Source organism: Drosophila kikkawai, chromosome X (assembly GCF_030179895.1).
Source record: "Drosophila kikkawai strain 14028-0561.14 chromosome X, DkikHiC1v2, whole genome shotgun sequence".
Taxonomy (NCBI): Eukaryota; Metazoa; Arthropoda; class Insecta; order Diptera; family Drosophilidae; genus Drosophila; species Drosophila kikkawai.
In genome coordinates this window covers 12174395-12194755 of record NC_091733.1, presented here as the reverse complement: position 1 = coordinate 12194755, position 20361 = coordinate 12174395, and the positions used below count along the sequence as shown (strand labels likewise).

The 20361-nt window shown below is 46.9% G+C and overlaps 6 protein-coding genes across 6 annotated transcripts; 4 read left to right on the top strand and 2 right to left on the bottom strand.

The window, feature by feature from the left end:
* The first annotated feature begins 89 nt into the window (after nucleotides 1–89).
* Torsin (torsin family member) lies at nucleotides 90–1292 on the top strand. The gene is made up of 2 exons (XM_017161917.3): nucleotides 90–317; nucleotides 385–1292. Exons 1-2 carry the CDS (start codon nucleotides 146–148, stop codon nucleotides 1212–1214), a joined length of 1002 nt encoding a protein of 333 aa, XP_017017406.1. The 5' UTR covers nucleotides 90–145; the 3' UTR covers nucleotides 1215–1292.
* Nucleotides 1215–1994, bottom strand: mRpL30 (mitochondrial ribosomal protein L30). The gene is made up of 2 exons (XM_017161919.3): nucleotides 1778–1994; nucleotides 1215–1718 (listed from the first exon to the last, which is right to left on the bottom strand). Exons 1-2 carry the CDS (start codon nucleotides 1903–1905, stop codon nucleotides 1304–1306), a joined length of 543 nt encoding a protein of 180 aa, XP_017017408.1. The 5' UTR covers nucleotides 1906–1994; the 3' UTR covers nucleotides 1215–1303.
* Nucleotides 1995–2355: 361 nt separating this feature from the next.
* HLH4C (Helix loop helix protein 4C) lies at nucleotides 2356–4190 on the top strand. The gene is made up of 2 exons (XM_017161909.3): nucleotides 2356–2434; nucleotides 3607–4190. Exon 2 carries the CDS (start codon nucleotides 3640–3642, stop codon nucleotides 4144–4146), a length of 507 nt encoding a protein of 168 aa, XP_017017398.1. The 5' UTR covers nucleotides 2356–2434; nucleotides 3607–3639; the 3' UTR covers nucleotides 4147–4190.
* A 4199-nt stretch (nucleotides 4191–8389) lies between these two features.
* Nucleotides 8390–10567, top strand: LOC108071229 (uncharacterized). Its single transcript, XM_017161913.2, has 2 exons — nucleotides 8390–8493; nucleotides 8688–10567. Exon 2 carries the CDS (start codon nucleotides 8718–8720, stop codon nucleotides 10458–10460), a length of 1743 nt encoding a protein of 580 aa, XP_017017402.1. The 5' UTR covers nucleotides 8390–8493; nucleotides 8688–8717; the 3' UTR covers nucleotides 10461–10567.
* Nucleotides 10568–11715: 1148 nt separating this feature from the next.
* Nucleotides 11716–14468, bottom strand: pon (partner of numb). Its single transcript, XM_017161929.2, has 2 exons — nucleotides 13908–14468; nucleotides 11716–13837 (listed from the first exon to the last, which is right to left on the bottom strand). The coding sequence occupies exons 1-2, from the start codon at nucleotides 14361–14363 to the stop codon at nucleotides 12275–12277; spliced, it is 2019 nt and encodes a 672-aa protein (XP_017017418.1). The 5' UTR covers nucleotides 14364–14468; the 3' UTR covers nucleotides 11716–12274.
* A 279-nt stretch (nucleotides 14469–14747) lies between these two features.
* Nucleotides 14748–19256, top strand: Alms1a (Alstrom syndrome 1a). The gene is made up of 4 exons (XM_017161925.3): nucleotides 14748–17645; nucleotides 17717–18362; nucleotides 18430–18578; nucleotides 18679–19256. The coding sequence occupies exons 1-4, from the start codon at nucleotides 14901–14903 to the stop codon at nucleotides 18739–18741; spliced, it is 3603 nt and encodes a 1200-aa protein (XP_017017414.1). The 5' UTR covers nucleotides 14748–14900; the 3' UTR covers nucleotides 18742–19256.
* The last annotated feature ends 1105 nt before the right edge of the window (nucleotides 19257–20361 follow it).

Genomic DNA, 20361 nt, shown 5'->3' with positions numbered 1-20361 from the left:
AAAAGGAAAATGGTATAACAGTTGCCTGCAAATCGAACATCGACTTGTTTCCAGCTCTAGCGATACAGGGTAATCGATCGATAACACCAATCGTGCTTCCAGTCATTAGCTTTTGTCGTCCCGGCCTGGTAATTTGTAGACCAAAATGAAGTTACTTCTGGCGCTATCCCTCAGCATCCTGCTGATTCTGCCGGCCGAGTCCTTTGAGCCCTTAACCATGACCGCCATAGGCGTCGGCCTCGCCGGCTCTGCTGCGTACCTCAGGTGCAAGTTTACCGAGTGCTGCGATGACCGCAACATACCCGGCAACATACATGGTGAGTGTTTTGTGCATCTTTGTTATCGTTTTTTTTTTTTTTTTAATTCAGAGGATTCCCCGCTTAGCACTCCAAAACTCGTTACAACAAACGCTCTTTGGGCAACACATTGTGATGCAGCACATTGTGCCCGCCCTGAAGGCTCACTTCAGCTCACACAGTACGTCGCGAAAGCCACTGGTGATCAGCTTTCACGGGCAGCCGGGAACGGGCAAGAACTTTGTGGCGGATCAGATTGCCGAGGCGCTGTACCTTAAGGGCTCCAAGTCCGGCTACGTATCCAAGTATCTGGGCCAAGCCGACTTTCCGAACGAGAATGACGTAGCAATTTACAAGGCGCGAATCAACCGGGAGGTACGAAGGCAGTTAAGCGACTGCCCGCGGTCGCTGTTTATCTTCGACGAGGTGGACAAGATGCCCAGCGGCGTCTTTGACACGCTCGCCTCGCTGGTCGACTATAACGCCTTCGCCGATGGCACGGACAACACGAAGGCGATCTTTATCTTTCTATCGAACACGGCCGGCAAGCACATAGCCGACCATCTGGGCGAACTGATGAACGCCGGAAAGATGCGCGAGGACACCCGGCTGAGCGACTTTGAAGGACTTTTGCAGAAGGCCGCCTACAACTTGGACGGTGGCCTGAAGAAGACCGCCCTGATAGAGGCGCACGTGATCGACCACTTTATACCCTTTCTGCCGATGGAGCAGAGTCATGTGGTCAAGTGCCTGGAGGCGGAGTTCTGGCGTTGGGATAGAAGGCCCAATCAGAAAGTAATCGAAGACATTCTCAAAACCTCGATCGTATATGATCGCACACACCTTAAGTTCGCCATCTCCGGGTGCAAGACCCTGGAGAAGAAGGTGGCCATGGCCATTGCACCAAACACTTATTAGTCCCGGTTCAACATTCGTTTGTTTTCTGCGTATTTTGCAAAACAATTTTTAAGGAATAAAGTTAACAGGTTATTATTACGTTTGCACGACTACCACGGATTCAGCCACTTGAGGCGGGCATCCTTGCGCAGCAGATCGGTGTCCAGTCGGCGAGGCTGCTGGTCGAATTGATCGCGTGCCTCCAGGCGGACCTCCACTGGTCCAAGATCCTTGGTAACCAGACACTCGCCATTCTCCTTGAGTATCGTGTGCCGCACATCCTGGGCCGTTGGTTCGCCGTAGGGAAACGTTATCGGGGTGACCTTCACCAGGTGCTTGATCTTCCACAGACGCGCATTGTTCTCTGGTATATTTTTAACCACCGTAAAGTCGCTCTGCTTGCCGTCCAGCCCCAGATCCTTGAGTATGCGCTTCTCCCAGTAGGGATTGCCCTTCACCGGCTTGATGCGCTGCACCCGGAACAGCTTGGCCGGCTCCACTGGTGGGTCCTGATGGTCTGCTGTCCTGCGAATACCGGAAAATGGTGTTAAAGTGCGGCACTTTTCACCGTGCAACCACTCCACCTGGGGTAGTATGTAATGCCCTCGAATTTCTGGCCATCCTTGTATAGGAACTTCTTGTTGTGTTTGCCGTAGGTGCGCACTGGGCATGTGCTGCTCCGCAGGGGTGCCAGTAGTCGCGACAGGTTCATTTTATTTGATTATTTTAGCGAAAAGCAATTGACAACAAGAATTTGTGTTATGAAATGCAATGTGTGCTACCGATATAATGACAATTTATCGATACTTAGAGGTGGAACCTAGTTTTGTTCGAAAATGTGCCAGCAGTGTTGGTAAATGAGCTGGCCTTAAAATCGATACTTGTAATCGATTATTGCATTCCCGCGCGTATTAAAATTTGAAATCTCACCCAGCATCCCAGCATAGAGGGTGGTTTTCCCTCAAAAAGGGGCGGTCCACCGCCATTTTGTTCTTCTTGAAGGGAGCGCTTTAATTGGCGCTAGATGATGAGGGTAGTAAACCTGCCATTGGCTGTTGTTTTTCTCACCCAAGGGTAGTTCCGGTTTTCGCAATAAAGGAAGCTGCAGCCTCGCGACCGGAAGTCAGTTCGACGCTTGTCTCCTTTAGGCGAGCACCAGCAGCAGAGCCCCAGTGGATTTTTAAAAACAGCTTCTACTAGGTAGAAAAAGGATCAAGGAATAATTTGCACCTGTGTCTTCTGTGAGTTTAGGCTTTGTAAAATTAAATGATTTAAAAGTGGGATAAAAGTGATTCAGGATTATGCAGCAAATTAAAAAAAAAAAACTAAAAACCGTTTTTAAATTAGTTTTCGGTCGAAAAAATGTTTTTTTTAATGTACAAATAAAAATGAGATAGTTGAAATAATTTTTTTGTGATGTAAAAAAGTGCTTGAATTATATAAACTTAATCAATAAGTTAGTAACAGTTTTAAGTTAAGTTACATATTTTTAATCCTTAAAAATGAAAATTTATTTATTTAAAAGAATTACGAATTTGATAAGCTTATATAATACAATTTCGAAATAATTAATAATACTTTAAAATTGAAAGCTTATTTTATTTATTTACATCATTTTAATCCTAAAAAAAATTAAGCCTTAAGGCTGTTTAAAAATATTCCGCAAATGTGGTTAATTTTTATTCATGGCAGATACCAAAATTGTCACAAATCTCTAGAGACTTGGGCCTCATCGAACTAGATCCTATTTCACTTAATCCCATTTGGCGGATACCCAAGAGGGCAACAATAGTCGCGACCACGTCCACGACCACGTCCACATCCATGTCCTTGTCCTGGTGCAATTTGTGTGTGACTTTTCAGAAAAGCCCATTAAATAAATGCGAATAAAATAATATGTAAACCACAAAAGGGTCTCGGTTTGCCTCGATCCAAAAGGGGTTGAGGTCTGAGGTCCTTTTCTTGAGATGGAACCCAACTCCCGCGGGCAAATAAACGTGCCGATTGTTCCGGCTATTTGTGTAGGTGTGAAAATATGTTGCGAATAAACAATAAACACAATAAGTACAATAAAAATAAATGAAAATAATAGAAAAGGCAAACACAACACAAAAAGGGGTGTAAAGGGTGTACAGGAGTGTGCTGCCGCACACACCCTCCACAACAAATGCACACAAATGAACCATAAATAATGCAAGTGTTTGATTTGTGGGGTTACGCTACCCGGGATTTAATGCGGAAGGATTAGACAGCAAGTGTCCTTCTTGGGCATTATTCTAGGCACACAATATAGACATACTTTAAGTCAGATAATAATTCTGAATAAGTTATTAATATATTTTAAATAAGACTTTAACTTTTCTATGCCACAATTACTCACTTTTCCGAATCATTTATAACTCCTTCCTCACAGCTGCAGGTCCAAGTTTAAGCTCCCGAGAAGAAGATGGTCTACGACATGACGCACATGGCGGCGGGTCCGCCGCAGAGCATCGCCCTGAGTCGCTACTACCTGCCCGAGGAGGATGAGATGGTCGTTGGAGCCAACAATCCGCATTTGGTTAGCGACGACTATGCAGCCAGCACCACGCTGGATATCGACAAGCGCTTCCAGGCGCGTATGGCCTGCGAGACGGCTGCCCAGCCGGCTCCGCCGCCGCCTCCCACACCGGCACCGCGTCGCCGGACCACTCCCATTGCCCACCTGGATCCTTCGGAGCTGGTGGGTTTGTCGCGCGAGGAGCGTCGTCGCCGACGCCGGGCCACGCTCAAGTATCGGACGGCACATGCCACGCGAGAACGCATCCGGGTGGAGGCCTTTAACGTGTCCTTCGCTGAGCTGCGCAAGCTGCTGCCCACTTTGCCGCCGGACAAGAAGCTGTCCAAGATCGAGATCCTCAAGCTGGCCATCTGCTATATTGCCTATCTAAATCATGTGCTGGAGACGCCCTGAGACAGCGCCGGCGCCTCCAGCTTCGCCACCAGCTGCCTCTTCAACGAGGCCAACTTCTTTGCCCCCCCGTAGGAGGTGGGGGGGCGGCAGCTGTGTCACCAGGATCCGTGGGCGTGGTCCGAATAGAGGGTCATTTCTGTTCTGGCGGAAGAGAAGGGAGGAAAGCCCGCGGAACCATCTGGTGCTCCATCGTTCACTTATATTTGTGGTAATATTTCTTAACCAGAGGTTACCCAGGCAAACGGCTTCTTGACAAACGGATAAGCTTGAGAAATTCTACAATTGTCTTCAGGGGTTTGCTGATTAAATATTTAACCGGAAGCCGTCTTGGACACGGATTTAAGTCTTACCTTATGGTTATAATATTTAACCAGAAGTTAACCTAACAAGTATTTCCGAGCCACCTGGATAGCTCTTTGCCCATCAATCCTGGTACAGCAACATGCAATTCTGTTTGAGGTTACCTATAATTATATTATTTAACCGGATGTTTGCCGTCTAGCTAAACTATGATTATAGTTAACTAGAAGTTTTCCACATATCTAGGTGATTTGACCATAAATATTACGGTTATTCAGATATATAGTAACTTTGACTATTAATTTATATTAATTATTTGAAATTGTTTTGAAGGAATTTCCCGTCTGTTTTTCTTAACCTTATGTTAAATTTATTAATCCCCAATGTCTCGCTTTCTTTCTCTGGTTATAGTGGTTAAAGCATTGAGAAAATGACTTAAAAATTTGTTTATATACTGTTTAACATATTTATTTTTGTTTTTGTTTAAATGAAAATTTGAGTTAATTTAACCCAAGGTTAAAATTCTAAAAATGATATTTTACAAAAGAGCGTTTATAATTTATATATTTTAAGCACTTAACCAGAGGTTAAACAGCGAGCAAAGATGTCATGTAAACAGTTAAGCTGTCCATTAGAGAGTTCATTTATTTAAAATTTATATAATATTTGCATTTAACCAGAGGTTAAAGCGCGAGTAAAAATGTAATGTAAACAGTTAAAGTGTCCAAGGATTAAATTTGAATATTTAATTTGTGTAACAATATTTATTTTAAATACTACTAAGTAATTTAATCTCCAAAAAAACCATAGATCATAGAAGAATCCTAGGCATAATCAATACATTTTTTTGTGTAGCTTGTAAGTTGTGATATTTCTTTATACTACAAATATGATGTGTATGCGTGTGTGTGAATAAAACAGTCAAACAATAAATATATTTAAATACAAGCATATTTTACAAAATTTCATGTGACGAGACCGGTTTTCCCGAGTGTTTCCCCAGCCTCCATTTTGGCTTTGCCACCTCCTCTCTTCGAGTCTCATCTGCTGTGGCTGTGTTTTTCATTTGTTTGGACAATTTCCCTGGGAAAGCCAGCTGCTAACCGACCCCGAGAAAACCCCATGCCGCCAACTTCCTTTTATTCCCACCGCCGCCCACTTGGAACAAAAAGGTAAACGCCCCTTTTCGAAAAACAGGGTCACTGGTGGGTAGTAAAAATGTATGCCCTAAAAAATGAATTACATTCAAAGTGAGATTTTATTTATTTTATTTAAATTGTATTTAATTTTAATCCATTTTTTTTATAATTTAAAGAAAAATGTTCATTTAAGTTTTGCTTTTTGAAGGAACTTCGACTTTGAAAATGAAAATTCGATGATGGCCCCTTTTGCATGAAACACCCTGTAACCGGGCGTGGGAGGCTGTCGGCCAGAAGAGAGTTTGTCAACTTTTTGAAATTTCTCTCTGCATTCTTTTAAAAACGGCCCAATTTCCGCCAGGGGAAGGAGGGGGCGTGGCAACCCAAGATACAGGTGTATGTATATCAATTTTGCAACAATAACAACGTGGCAATGGCAACCACTTGGACTCTCTGTCTCTTCACCTGTCTCCCTCTCGCTTCCCCGTAGGGGGCCTGCCTGCATTCCGACAGTCTGAAGCCTGTCTTGTCCTGAGAGTGCAAGGGAGAGGGAAGTATAAACATAAACAAACTGCAGGCGACAAAAATGTCATTTTTTTTTAGTAAACTTTACCTTGAAATTCGATTTAATGTTTAAGGGTTTATTAATTTTATTTTATTTTAGAAAGTATTCATTATTGTTTGTTGATTTAAATTTAATTCTTGGGAATATATAATTTGTATTTAAATATGATAATAATATAAATAATATTTTAATTTGTATTATTTGGAATTAATTTTTATGAATATAATATAATTTGATATATATTTTTAAGCGAAATAATTGTAACCTGTGCCAGACAGGCTTTTCTTTTCGAGTGACGTATATACGCATATCGTAAATGTATCCTTTACCGTTATGGCTACCACCTCCCACTACCCCCCCACCGCCTCCCTCGATTTGCACATTTGCAAATAGCGACAGTTAAGTTTATTTACTTGGTAACGGTAACTTTGGACCAGAATTGCCACGCAACTGGATTCGGAGCACTGGAGTTATTTATATTTCCGTATTCCATTCCCAATATACACACACAATCGGTTGGCTGAAGGAATTTCCGCGAGGGAAAATTGTGGATTTGATTGTTTTTTTTTCGAATCTGCCAGGATCTAGAATGGTTTTCCAATTGGCCAGGACGACGACAGCTACTGGTAAATTGATGAAAGGAGCAGAGCAAGTGCACAGCGGCAGAGCGTGAAATTAGCTTAAGTGTTTGTCGCCTCGACCAGGACAAAAGGAGGAGGAGAAGGAGCAGTAGCAGGAGGAGGAGGAGTAGTAGAAGGAGCAGGAGCAGCAGCAGCAGCAGCAGCAGGAGCAGTACCAGCCGTAAGTCCTTGGGCTACAAGTGCAAGGGCCACAACACCACATCCTTGCACGTGTGCCCAACTAGCTTTTTGACTGTCTCGGTCCCGTAATCCAACGGACGCGGATGCGGACTGCACCATGTGATAAATTGCACCCCAGAGGGTTGCCATAAAAATCATCGCTTCCAAGGGGTGACGGTGTGCTGTTGATGATAGTATATCCCTGCCCGAGGGTGGGCTGTATTTGTATCTATTCCGGAATAGAAGCACACAATGCCTGCGCCCATCCATCTGGGCCCATCCAAGTGTCGTAATCCGGATGGCATTGTGTAGTTTCGGTGTCCGCTTAAACGCCTCCACTTTTGTTGCTAATTGAGTTTAAAATCAATTTGTATTTTACGCCGGAATCTGTGGCAATAGCAGTGGGATGCCCACCCGGAAAATGATGTTGTGTAATTGCCGTGCAAATTTAATTACACTGCCAACACCATCTCCATCTCATCTCATCTCATCTCATCTCATCTCATGTCATCCATTGTGGTGACCAGACACGCGTTGCGAACGTGTGCCGAGTGCAACACGCCCACACCAGAGGCCTGGTAGCCAGGCCACCCACTCCCCCTGATCGATCAAGGTCTCAATCAAGTGCTGACATCCCGGCCAGCGTCGGAGGGTATCGAGTTACCCAAACGCTCTGCGTCTGCCCATTTGCATTTGTTGATTGAAATCCCGCGTCCGCGTGGGAACCCAAGAGTTCTGGGATTTTGTTTTTCGAAAGTTAAGTTAAGTTAAGAAAGACAGCCTCCTTTAGAAACTTTAAAATTTAAATTTAATAGTCGTTTTAAATTATTTAGAAATTTCTAAATATTCCCAACATTCATTCATAACGAGAGAAAATAATTTCCAACAATTGAAGACATATTGCTTGGCTACCTGCCCGCTCTGTGGGCTAAGTCCCCCTGATAAATGATAACCAGGGATTGTCCAGTTTTTTAACGCGCCTCCTCTGGCTTTGACTTTCGAAGGGCAAACACAGACTGAAGCACAAACAAGGCATTAAGTGGCATTAGACAAATGCGTTTCTACACATGTTCCGGCACAGAGATTACGCCGTGTAATTGGCTCCCTTACCGGGGTTGTTCCGTCCCAGGGTGGGCTTTTTTTTTATCAATTGGTTTGTTTGCCCGGGGACCATAAATAAGGGAATTACTCGAAAGGCGCCGGGGGGGAGGGAGGGTTTTCCTAACAGGTGTCTATCGAGTCTCCTGGCTAAGCTCTTAACCCGCGTTAACCCCTCGACTTTGTTGCAGTTTGAGGGCACCCCAAGCGATTGGCAGTTGCTCCCCACAAGAGCGTTCAAGGTCGTTTCCCAGCCAAGAATGGACACCTGCTGCCCCGAGTGCTTGTTGTTTCAAATTTATTTGGTTTTCTTTGGGTTTTCGGTTTAAATTTGAGATATTGTTAAATTATTCTTAAAAATAATATGTATTTTAATTCCTAGGGATGCCGGCCTGTGCTGGAACTATTAGCTAAATCTCGATCTCTGCAGAGACCCAGCATTGAGGTGAGTCAATGGTTTCAATTGTCAAATTTCATTAAGTCATCCCCTTAATCATGTTTCACCTAAACGCATATTATTCATTTATCTGTAAATAAAGTCAACTCATTCTCATCGGCATCTCCATTTCCATCTCCATTTCCATCTCCATCTCCATCTTGATCCCTGCTCCTTGCCTGCACCCTCCTGTTAATGTAAAGTGAAAGCCAACATCCCAAACCCATTGAACCATGTCGCAAGCAGCCATTCCGGACTTCACCTACACCCCAGGCGACCTGACGGAGCCCCAATTCCGGCTGCCCACGCACCAGCAGTTGCTGGACCTCAACCGGAATCCGCCGGAGCCAGTGCCCCTCAGTCGCCTCACCTTGGACACCAGGGAGACCCAGCCGATCAAGTACCGAGAGCAGCTTGGCTCGGCGGCAGGCCGCCAGTTTCCTGCCTTGGCAGCGGCCCAAAATCGCTACTCGGATCACCTGGAGCGGAGCAGTGAACTCAGCCTGACGGCCTTCGATCCCGGCAAGGATCTCATCTCTCTGCCTACGGTGGCTGCCACCCCCAGCGGCCGCAACTACGACCCGGATCCGGATCTTATCAAGAAGATGCCGTTGCACTCGATCACGGAGAAGCCCAACGAGCGCTGCCCATCGCCGGTGGTCCCGGCCTACGCCAACTTCGAGCTGGCCAAGCGGATGCATCAGGACAATTTGGACCACCAACCGCTGCCGGACTGCGTGGCCGATCTGGCCTTTCGGCGGGCGCAAATCTCCGGCGGCCATGCCGGCCTCTCGCTGGAAATTGATCCCATTGCCACGGGCGTGGGCGTAAAGACGCACAATGCCGGCCCGACGCACTGCACCAAGATGAAGGTGTTCCGCCCGAAGACCGGTGGCGGCATAGTTCCCAAGGCTCTGGGCGGCGGTGATCCGTTCCGGGGTGTTGGCTCGGCGCCGGCCAAAAAAATGGGTCCCATGGACCTGGCCATTTGCTGGGACTTTAAGCCGGCGAATCCGTCAGATGAACCGCGTCTGGCCCGGCACATTGATGGCTCCAATGACTCCGCCGGCCCCGCGGTCTTCACCTGTGTGAAGACACCGCGCGAGGAGCAGTCCGCGGATCTGGGCAGATCGGCCGGCGTCTTCACCAGCACGCTGGGCGAGGCGGACTTTTTCGACAAGGATATACTGCGGCGACGAACGGACTTCGGAGGAGCCCGGCTGGACCGGGAGGATCCCTGTGCCTGCGATTACTCGCCGCCCGCCCGCCAAAGGGCGCGCAGTGTGTCCCGGGACTCGAGTGCCTCGCAATGCCGCCGCCCAGGATTGGGTTCCGGCGGTGGCGGCGGCGGAGTGAGCTTTGGAAATCTGGCGGAGCTGCCCGGACGGGGCATGCCCGATCGCCTGGCCAAGCAGTATCAGTCGTCGCCTCTGCTGGGCGACAAGACTTACCAAGCGCTAAGGGAGAAGTACTTGGGTCCGGACTCGGCCCAGGAGTGCCAGCCGATGGACTGCAGGCCCTCGGGCGGACCGGCCTGCAAGCGTGACGTCCTGCTCCGACGTCCGGCCCGCCGTCTCTGCCACAAGGTAGGTCCCGCTCCGCGCTGCTGTCCCCCGGCCTTTGGCCACGGACACGGACACGGACATGGCCATGGACATGGACACTGCCTGACCAGCAAGGCAGCCTTTCGGGCCGGCGTGCCCAAGCACAATGCCTCTGGGGATTTTGTGGGTGTGGAGCCGCCCTGCGGCGGTGGCGGCGGGGGTGCTAGGGTCTTGGTGGTGCCACGCCCCCGACAGCCGTACTCCAAGAAGAACTATGACATTGATACACTGGTGCCGCCGTTCCAGAGCCAGGCCGGCGGAGCGGGTCAGGGCGGCTATCCGGAGCACTGGCGGCTGGCCAGTGTCTACCAACATGCCTACAAGCCGTTGGACCAGCGAAGGCGACCCCTCCTCCAAACTGTCTACAAGTAGTTTCCCCTGATACCAAATCCTTGCACCTTGCAGAAGGAACATCCAAGTTTTAGGGGGAAAAGCCAGTTAAGTTACAGTTGTCCGTGAATATTTAGCGACATTCTTGTTTGGTTTCTCTTTAAATTGGAATGTTTAGCTAATGGTTAGGCTGTCCGCTAAAAAAAAGCGATGTCCGTCCAAGAGAATTTTGCCTTAGCTGTAGACTAAAAAATGTTTTGTCCAAGGGAAACGATTGAAAATAAATGAAATAATATTAAAAACCAAATAAAATTAAAAAGAATAGAAATAAATAATACAAAAATTATATAAATACAAATAAAAATTTAAATAAAAATAAATAAATAAAAATAAAAAAGTAAATCAATTAAAAGTAAATAAAAATAAAATAAAAAGTAAATTAAGAAAAAAAAAATTAAATAAATTAATTTTAAAAAAATATAAATAAATTAAAAAAAATAATAAATGCAAATATAAAAATAAATAAATTAATATTAAATAAAGAAAAATACAAATTAATAAATAATGAAAAAAATTAATAAATAAATATTAAAAACCTAATAAATAAATATACAAATAATTATGACTTGTCCGTCAAAAAGATACCATTGTCCGCTATTTTAGCCTAGATTTCATTTAGGATTATCGGTTGGTGAAATAAATAAAGAAAAAATCAGCTATTCTTGAATATTGTTTAACTTTTTAATTTCTTGCATATTCTTAAAAAAATAATGTTTTTTTATGCGTTTAGTGGCTTTTTTTTGCATTCTAGAATTTGGTTTAAGTAAGAAAAGTCTTAAAAATGATCTGTAATACCCATAAGCTACACAATAAACGATCACCCAGCATAACGTGTTAAAAATATTACCAAAATGGTCCAACAATTAGATTTAAGAAATGCACTTAGTATTTGATGTTAAAAAACAAAAAGAATTTAGATTTGATAGGATTTTTAAATACGAAATTCAAGGGATACGCCCACAAATAATAATTCTTATTGAATTTCGTATTTAAAAATAATAAAAATTATAAATTAAAACTATACACATTCCCCCCTCCTCCCCTGGAGTACACACTCAAAATCCATATACAAATTGTATGTAAAAAAACAAATGTTATATTCAAAAGGACATAGACAAAACATATATAAAGATATATAGAAAAACATATATTTAAATATATATTAATAAACGTGCAAACATCAAGTTCTTAACATCATAAAACATTGTGTGTGATGTAAATGTGTAAAAAGTTCTTCTGAAAAAAAATCTCTTACAGCTAGATTTTTATCCATGGAATCCTTCGATGGCTTCCTTTCGTGCGCTGGTTTTTGTGTGACAATCTTTGGGTGAATTTTTTTTTTGTGGTGCTTGTTGTAAAACTTATCTAGGTGCTAAAATATGGGTTAAAAAGTAGCGAACAAAAAGTGGGAGTAGACTATGGTTTACTTCTTAATATGTAAGAGTTACCCTAGAAATCTCAATGATCTTTAGAGAGCCGCCTCATCGAGAGTGAGTTTACAAATCCAATTCATGGGTGCTTTTTTAGGAGAGAAACCCAGACTTTGTAGCTTAAAATTTGCTGCTCAACCCTGCTAATAGATCAACTTTAAGCCAGGGATATACCAAAGACATTAAAATTATTAAGATGAACTAAATTTAAGAAAGCCTGAAGCCAGTTCAAAAGCGTTACTCATCTTAGTAATTTTAATGTCTTTGGATATATGTGCCTACAGAGAGATTTCGGTGGCACTTCCACATAAGAAATCAAGTTAAAACGAAGTATAATGGACCATAGATTACTCCCCCCTTCAACCTTCACTTGGCGGTGGCATAGGCATCGTGACTCTTGTGGAACACATGACGCAGCACGTCGCGCGTGGACCGACGGATGCTGTTTCTCAGCGTGTGCTTCTTCTCGTTGGTCAGCTGATCGATGGTCATGTACTCCGTTTGGGCAACACTCGAGCGCAGCTTCATCGTACGCTCGCTGCTATCAATGATGGATATATCGGGCAGTCCGGGCTCCATCTCCGCCTCTGAGACTGTTGTTGTCTTTTGAGGTCTGCGGCGGAGGCTGTGCCTTATGCTGGTCAGTATATTGTGATGCTCTCGGATTTCCTCTGGCTTCTCGGGCGAGGTGTGTTGGGTGGGATGCATCAGTCGTCGTATGGACTTTCTTATCATGCCCTTCATGCCACCACCGGCGGAGGTCTTCACCTCACCGGACTTGCCAGACTTACTGGATCCGATGGAGTGGAGGGACTCCTTGCTGGCTGCAGCAGGTCTGTAGGCCCTAACGAAGCGTGCGGGTGCCTTGAAGTCCACGAGGTCATCGGGCTCTTCGTCGGACTCGGAGGCATAGGCAACATCGGCCTGACCTTTATCCTCTTCTTGCAGGAGGTTCTCCTCCTGCTCTAGGAGGTTTTCCCTCTCCTGGAGTTCTTCCTGCTGCTTCTCTCGCTCCATGAGCTTAACCCTCTCCTGGAGCTTCTCCCGGAGTTGTTCGTGCAGGTTCTCCCGGAGTTGTTCGTGCTGCTTCTCCTGCAGCTTTTCCCGGAGTTGTTCGTGCAGCTTCTCCCGGAGTTGTTCGTGCTGCTTCTCGCGCTCCAAATGCTTCTCCCTCTCCAATAGCGTCTCCCTCTCCAATAGCGTCTCCTTCTCCACCTGCCTCTCCCGCACCCGCTCTGTCTCTTCCTCCCGCAACATCCTCACCCGCTCCACATCCTTCTGCTCTTCGCCCTGCCCATGTTGATCCACCTCTGGCGCCTCGCTTATCTCGGTGAGAGTGCGTCGCCGAGTGCAGATCAGACGCCTCTCCGTGCCTAGCTGCTGCATCATTACATCCTGGGATTCTGTCTCCATCACCAGCGACACCTTGGGCGACGCCATGTTCTCCAGACTCTTCCTGGCCACCTCCCTCTCCAGCACCACACCGTTCTTCCGCAGCTTGGCTTCGTTGATGCTGTTCTCCAGCTCCAGCTGATAGCGATCCAGCTCCTTGCCAATGTCCATGGTGGACTCCTCGCTGATGGCACCCAGCGATCGCTTGGGCGCTGGAACTGGCGAGAAGACTAGCTTCTCGGCCAGCAGCTTGCTGGGCGTCAGCTGGGCCAGGGAGAGGCCATGGAAATCAATGCGACAGCCCACATTGGGAGCAAAGGGCAGGCCGATCTTCAAGCTGGTTGGCAGAGGCTCCTCCTCGGTATCCCGCTCGGCCAGAGCGGGATTGCTTACGCCTGCTGGATTGCAGGCGGCGGTCGAGGCCTCACTTGGCCGGTGAATCTCGAAGGGATTGAGCGAAGCCGGAGCATCGCTTCCGCGCAAATTCAAAGCCGGATTCACGAAGCCCTTGGAGGGCGTGGTGGCCAAACGGATGACCTGGAAAGCGTTGAAAATGGGTTAATTTACTTTTACATTATTCTTATTAATTAAAAAATTTATAAATTACCTCGTACGGATTAAACTGCTTTTCCGGCAGCTCCAAATTCAGGCCAGGATTCTCAAAGCAGGCTGGCTGCTGTTCGCGCTTCTTTTTCTTTGGAGGCTGACGCAGCACCTCAAAGGGATTTGTGGGCAGCTGTACCTGCTGCTGTTGCTGCTGCTGCTTGTCGGCCAGATCCGATATGGACTTGACCTCCAGGCCGGGAAAGGGATTGCTATTCTCCTTGGCCAGGCGTCGGCGGCCAATCAACTTTTTCGGCGTTGAACTGAAGGCGGCGTTGGTGAAGCAGGACTCTGACGCCGCAACAGCGGCAGCTGCATCCTGTCGCACCTGGACGCCCCTTTCCGGGGGTAGTTGTGGCGTCGGGGGCGGGGGAGCATGGCTATGAACGGCCGTTTCCCTTTTGCGCTTGCGCGGCGTCTCCGTGAACACTAATTCAGCTATGCTCTTGGTCTCCAACATGGTCAAAGCAGAGCTTTGTTTCTTTTTCGTAAAATTAATTAAACACTGGATTCAAACAACGCAGCAGGACACATAAATAAAAAAACGAAAAACTCGATTTGTTTGGCTGCGCGTCTATTTGAAAATTCAGCTTTAGCGGTTAACCAACACTGCAGGCGTACTAGTTGGGCCGATGGTTATCGATATCGATAGGTACGGCAATTTAATTATTCTGCTAAATAAATTAAGGACATTATTATGTTTATATATTTTACTTTAAATCATTTAATAAATTGAATTGTTTTTTGAGAACCGTATTAATTTTAAAGCACAACATATAACATATAACAGTTTTTGTTGAGTTGCTCTTTGGCCATCTCTAAGTCCAGCGCCTCCAGGCTGCATTTACCAACACTGACGCGACCGCTGCCTAAATTTCAACATTTGAAAAACACAGAAATAAAACGCAGCTGCTGCACGTAAAACTGAGCTAAAACCTCAATATAATTAGAAAATCCTCGGGAACTGTGAGTGGCGTAGCCTCCTAAATTCGACCAGATGTCCAGCTGCGGGTCCAGGCAACGAAAAACGGCGAAATCCTCGCGTATTCCTCCACAGGCCAGGGAATACATTTCGGAAATGGCCGAGGATCGGGAACTGGAGCGATTCATGGCCTTGTCATCGACTGCCAGCAGCGGAGCGAGTGGCAGCATCCACACCTGTGCCGTGCGTGTGAGCTTAGCAACGGAGACTGCTGCAATCTCCCGACCTGGAGCCCGCCGCCCCAGGAGCAAGGACTGCCAAACGGTGGCTAAACAGGCAGATGGAGCAGCTGAAGAGGCTCTCTTGCAGCTGCCAGCATCTCCCACGGACCAACAACAGCCGGCAAAGCCAGCAAAAAGCCAAGAGAGTTCACCCGCAGCAGATAGCTATCGCATCATTCCGATTGTAATGGTCGACGATCAGAGCAAGTCTCGTCCAGCTGCTGCCACCCAAACCATGTCCCTTTCCGTGGAGGACCTGCGCACACCCACCAAACAGCCCACGGAGATGCACACGAAGAAGACACAGACGCCGGAATCGGCACTCAAGTCGCACAAGCGTCTGGAATGGGATCCGGCCGCCGACGTTGGTTACTACAAGCGTGCAGTGTCCACGAGTAATATCAGCACGCTGGAGCGCTCCGTGCTGGAGGAGTGCGGTTGGCGCCAACCGATGCGGTCCGAGACAGACTTGGACAGATTGCAGCGTCGGGAGAGCGATGAAAAGGCAGGCACTCCCATAGAGGAGAAGACAACTGTACCGCTGGCATCCAGTACTATGGTAGGGCGCCAGGTGGCATCGGCAGGCGTCTCCCGAAAGGCGGATTCGTACAGTAGCTCCCGGGGCGAGGTATCTAATGGTAGCTCCAGAGGAGAGCCATTTAACAGCAGCTCCAAGGGAGAGATTCTCCCAAGCAGCTCTAAAGAAGGAGAAGTTCTTCCAAGCAGCTCCAGGCGGAAGGCTCCGCCCGGCAGCTACAAGAGCGTGGCTTCCAAGAACAGCTTCAATCGAAAGGACTCCCATAGCAGCTCTAGGAAGGAAACAACATCCCTGGGCAGCTCCTCCAAAAAGGAGACTCCCTGCAGCAACTCCAGCAAGAAGGAACTAAGGACTAGTTCCAGTCTAGAAGCTCTGCAGGCGCAGGTCAGCTCCCGAAGGGAATCGCTAGTTAGCAATCCCCAGGCAGCCTCAAGGCTCAGTTCCAGAGCAGAAAACTCGCAGAGCAGCTCCAGGCTAGGCTCTGAAATGAGTTCTAGGCGCGAGTCGCAGGGCACCTCGCTATATGGCAGTTCGGCGGCCAGTAGCTTCGATTACCACATCAACATGGAGCAGGAACAGGAGTGGCTCAAGTCATTGCAGAAGCAGCAGCAGGAGGAGCAGCAAAAGGAGCCGCACAAGGAGGCTAAAGGTGGTGAAAAGGATCAAAGGCAGGCGGAGCCCAAGAACAGAGATCAGAAGAAAGCGGAACAGCGGGAGAAGCAGCGCCAGCAGGAGCGCCAATTTACAGCCGCTCAATTCGAACGAATCCTAGGTAGTCGGCGGCTTGAAAACAAGGAGAACCATCGTCCAGAATCCACCTCCACGTCCGTGTCCTCACAGCACGCTGCCGCTGGTCATAAGAGAGATCTCGACCTGGGCATTGATCTGCTCTGCTCACTGGTGGAGGCGCGCAGCCTCAGTCAGGGGCAGAAGAAGTCACTGGTGCGGGACATAGCCAGGCGGATTGCCTGCCTCGACCTGGCGGAGTCCAGCAGCACGGCAAGCAGTCGCAGGGAGCGGGCTACAAAGCCTGTTACCGTGACTGCTTCTCTCCAGCGTCAGGATGTGGCCACGAATACATCGCTGGCGGGATCACTAAGCTCCTCCTCGCCCCAAGTGGTGACCCTGCCCGTTCCAGCTCCGCGAAAACGCAACGTCGATGGTACACCTTCACCGCTGCACAGCAGCTCCATGTCAGCCTCCACCAGTGCCTCCAACGAGGTCATAACCCAGAAAACAAACATACCCACACGTGATGCCGCCTCCACGGATGCGGATGTGGATGTGGATGCAGATGCGGCCATACGGGATGCCCTGACTCCGATGACGCAGAGCGAAATCGAGTACGAGGAGCGCATGAAAGCGGGCATGGACCCCGAGCGGAGGAGTCAGCTCAACTGGATCGAGGCGGAGATTGAGCGCTTGCAGTCGCTGAAGGTGTTTTTGGAGGAAGTCGAGGAAAATCAGCCCAAGGCAGCGGACGAGGAATTAATTGAGGCAGAGCCACAGGAACCGGAGGAAAAGGAGCAGGAGCAGGAGCGGGAGCCCAAGGAAGGAAGTGGGTGCAAGGCCAGGCAACTGGCTAAGGCTGTGCAAACGGAGGAGTTACAGGAAGATGCCACTCCCAAGCCCCCAGTGCGTCTTGAATCGGTGCGCGTGCCACCGAGGATAGCCGGTGACGTGCAGGCACCTCAGCCGCCGCCTCATCGCTATCCCCGCACCAAAATGGCCACGCCTGTCCTGGCCTCACACAGCTCCTCCAGCGGACGCAGCGAAAGCGTTAGCTCCTTTGTCCAGCAAAGACACCGACGCTTCCGCGAGCATTATCAGAACCAGCAGCAGCAGCAGTTGCTTCTACTCAAGCAGCAGCAAATGCAAAGCCTGCAGCAGCAGTACAAGCAGCAGCAGCAGCAGCAGCAGCAACTGTGCCAGCTTAAGCACCAACCTCGAGTGGTGATTGTCCACGAGGAGCAGCACATCGTTTGCGAGTCCCACCGGCCGGTAAGTTTAGCTTAGCTTCTGCTATACCCTTCTCTTTCGCCACTCTCAAGCCCTCTCTTTCATTTTCGCAGCAACGCCAACAGCAGGAATACATTCAGATGATGCAGTACGACCAGACGGTGGCTTCAGGCAGTGCCTATGCCACACCCCACTCGAGTGCCAGCGGTGCAGACAACGAGCGCGAGAGAGCCATCTACTACCAAGTGGTGAACTCACCGGGAGCCAGCGGCAGCTACGTCCAAGCAGAACCAGTGGCGGCCACCACCTCGTCGGGCTCCTCGATGATGTGCCTCAGCTCAGAGATGTCCATACCCATGGGCAGGGTTAATACCTGCGAGACGACCACGACGACCACCACCACGCATCAGTATGACGATGTGGCCTGTCAGCGGAGGAAGCGACGTGGCGGTGGTGAGGAGCGAATGCAGCGCCAGACTCTCCAAGTGCGTCCCAGCGGCATTGCCTATGTCATTCAGTTCAGCGCCTCGGACAGCGGTGGTGAAGTGATGCCGGAAACGCGCTCCCTGCAGGACCAACTGCAGCTGGCCCGTCCCGAGTTCTGTGCCAAGTCCAAGCAACGCAAGGCCATCCTGAATCAAATGCAAATGATGCGAAATTTGCGCAGGCGGGAAATGGACGAACTGGTGGCGGAGAATAACTTTAGTCTAGAGACGCTGGACAGGCGGCTGCGAATGCAGCTGCCGCCGCCGGCCACTTGTGAGTGTGTTTATCAGCTTCTGCCATAGGCAATCCCTAACAGATTTCTTCTCAAATAACTTTGCAGCGCGTCTGCGAGTCTTTACCACCAAGGAAATGAAGGCCATGACCAGCAGGAAGTGCCAAAGATTGCCAGAAGTATTGGATGCTGCAAATCGCGAGCTGGAGATGCGTAGGCGTCGCAACAACCGCCTGATGCGGGATATATTTAACAAGGTAAGACACCGTCTTTATGTCCTATAATTTAAGTCAGGGGTATACAAGTTGGTTTTCCTTTCCTAATTCCATGAAAATGTATTCTTATATATTCTTGCAGCGCATGCGAAATCGTGTGTCCAATGGACAAGTCTCGCTGAATCACAGCAGGACAATCATCTAGGCAGGATGCCATTACAGCACAAGGACACTCCCAGTACAAAGATTTAAGAAATTTCGAATTTAGAAATTAAGTTCCTGTTTTTTTTTACACTAAATGTTACCTGGAAATTGAAATGATCTGGCGGCAATGGCTTAAAGTTCAAACTGAAAGGTTTTAAGGGAACCATAGGATAGCTTATAAATCTATATTAATTTATGTTTTTTTTCTTTTTTAACAGGACTAAGTTAACATAAAGAAATATGTTTTCAAGTCTTACAAAAATAAATTTAAAAAATTAAATTAAGTAACGTTTTTATTGAAATAAGTTTGAACTGTAACGAGTGGAGATCATTATCTTTTAAATGTTAAATTGTTTATTGATATTCAAGTCTATTCTTGTTTAAAAATAACATCAATTTATATCAAGAGCTTACAGAACTGGCATTTAATTAGTGTTTTTATAATGTTTGTTATACAAAAAATTCAGCAAATGAACAACAACTTAGGGGGCTTATTATTAAAAACAAAAAATAATACAAATAAATATATTTAAAGGAAAATTATTATAATCAAATGTTTTGTAACATAATAAAATGTAATAAAATTTTAAAAATTAAATAAAATAAAATTTTTTTAAATTTAAAATTAAATTTAAAATAAACTTGAATAAATACAAATAATTTTTTTAAATTAATATTAGAATATTTAAACAAATTGCAGAGAGCTTTGTCAAAAACCAAGCTTTCACATTATCAGCGCCAGGTGTCGCCGTCGGCAAGTTCGTTGCCTAAGTCTTTCGTTTGGCGGAAACCTGTTTACAACTGTGCGAGGGAATTAATGAAGTTCAAGGTCATTGAAAGCGAAAGTTAAAGTGCATTTCTAGGGTAAACAAAAAGTGAGAGCAACAAGAATATATTCAGTGGGAATCGGGAGCTAAAGGAGGGCCAATCCGGGCTTGGCTACCGCCTTTCATTAAGGTGAAGTGTGTGTGTGTGTGTGTTGATGGGTTGTCATTGATTTGTATGAAAATTGGTTTCTTTGCTTTTTGTTCAGTTTTTGTTTTGTTTCGCCGATTGTCCATATATTGATTTTAGCTGGGCTTTGCTTTGCTTTGCTTTGCTTTGCCTGACTTCCGCCGATTTTCTTTGTCTCTGGCGCATTTCTCATTATGAAGTTGCGGCGACGACGAGTCTCGGCCGAGTCTCGACCGGAGCCGAGAGCCATGTGCGTTTGGGTTTTCGGTTACCAGGGTTTTTGCCTTGGGCCAACGGAATTACGATTCGCATGTTTGTTTATAAACAAATGGGGGGAAATATATATATGTTTTATTTACACAATTATCGTACGTGTGCTTTAACCTGTTTAAGTTTAAGTTTTATTTTGCATTTGTCCAAAACTCAAACTAGTTTTAAGCCGCATTTTGGTCTTAAGTCTTTACCAAACACTTGCAGGCACATCTCAGATCAGAGATTATCTCGCAGCGGAATGCCTTTGATTTGGAAATTTATTGGAAATTAATTTTGTCAATGAAGCATAGAGAGAGAGAAGCTTGCAGAAGGCGCTCAAAAATGATTGCAACACTTTTTATATTCTCTCAACACCTTGGACATGTTTTACGCCAAGCCGAGCACTAAAATGCTT

What these genes read in the sequence shown, in the direction of transcription:
- Torsin (XM_017161917.3), top strand. Translation starts at nt 146, where the DNA reads ATGAAGTTACTTCTGGCGCTATCCCTCAGCATCCTGCTGATTCTGCCG. An exon ending in CATACCCGGCAACATACATG is followed by an intron (nt 318 to 384) that starts GTGAGTGTTTTG and finishes TTCCCCGCTTAG; the next exon opens with CACTCCAAAACTCGTTACAA.
- mRpL30 (XM_017161919.3), bottom strand. Translation starts at nt 1,905, where the DNA reads ATGAACCTGTCGCGACTACTGGCACCCCTGCGGAGCAGCACATGCCCA. An exon ending in GGCATTACATACTACCCCAG is followed by an intron (nt 1,719 to 1,777) that starts GTGGAGTGGTTG and finishes CGGTATTCGCAG; the next exon opens with GACAGCAGACCATCAGGACC.
- HLH4C (XM_017161909.3), top strand. Translation starts at nt 3,640, where the DNA reads ATGGTCTACGACATGACGCACATGGCGGCGGGTCCGCCGCAGAGCATC.
- pon (XM_017161929.2), bottom strand. Translation starts at nt 14,363, where the DNA reads ATGTTGGAGACCAAGAGCATAGCTGAATTAGTGTTCACGGAGACGCCG. An exon ending in AGCAGTTTAATCCGTACGAG is followed by an intron (nt 13,838 to 13,907) that starts GTAATTTATAAA and finishes AACGCTTTCCAG; the next exon opens with GTCATCCGTTTGGCCACCAC.
- Alms1a (XM_017161925.3), top strand. Translation starts at nt 14,901, where the DNA reads ATGTCCAGCTGCGGGTCCAGGCAACGAAAAACGGCGAAATCCTCGCGT. An exon ending in TTTGCGAGTCCCACCGGCCG is followed by an intron (nt 17,646 to 17,716) that starts GTAAGTTTAGCT and finishes TCATTTTCGCAG; the next exon opens with CAACGCCAACAGCAGGAATA. An exon ending in TGCGGGATATATTTAACAAG is followed by an intron (nt 18,579 to 18,678) that starts GTAAGACACCGT and finishes ATATTCTTGCAG; the next exon opens with CGCATGCGAAATCGTGTGTC.
- LOC108071229 (XM_017161913.2), top strand. Translation starts at nt 8,718, where the DNA reads ATGTCGCAAGCAGCCATTCCGGACTTCACCTACACCCCAGGCGACCTG.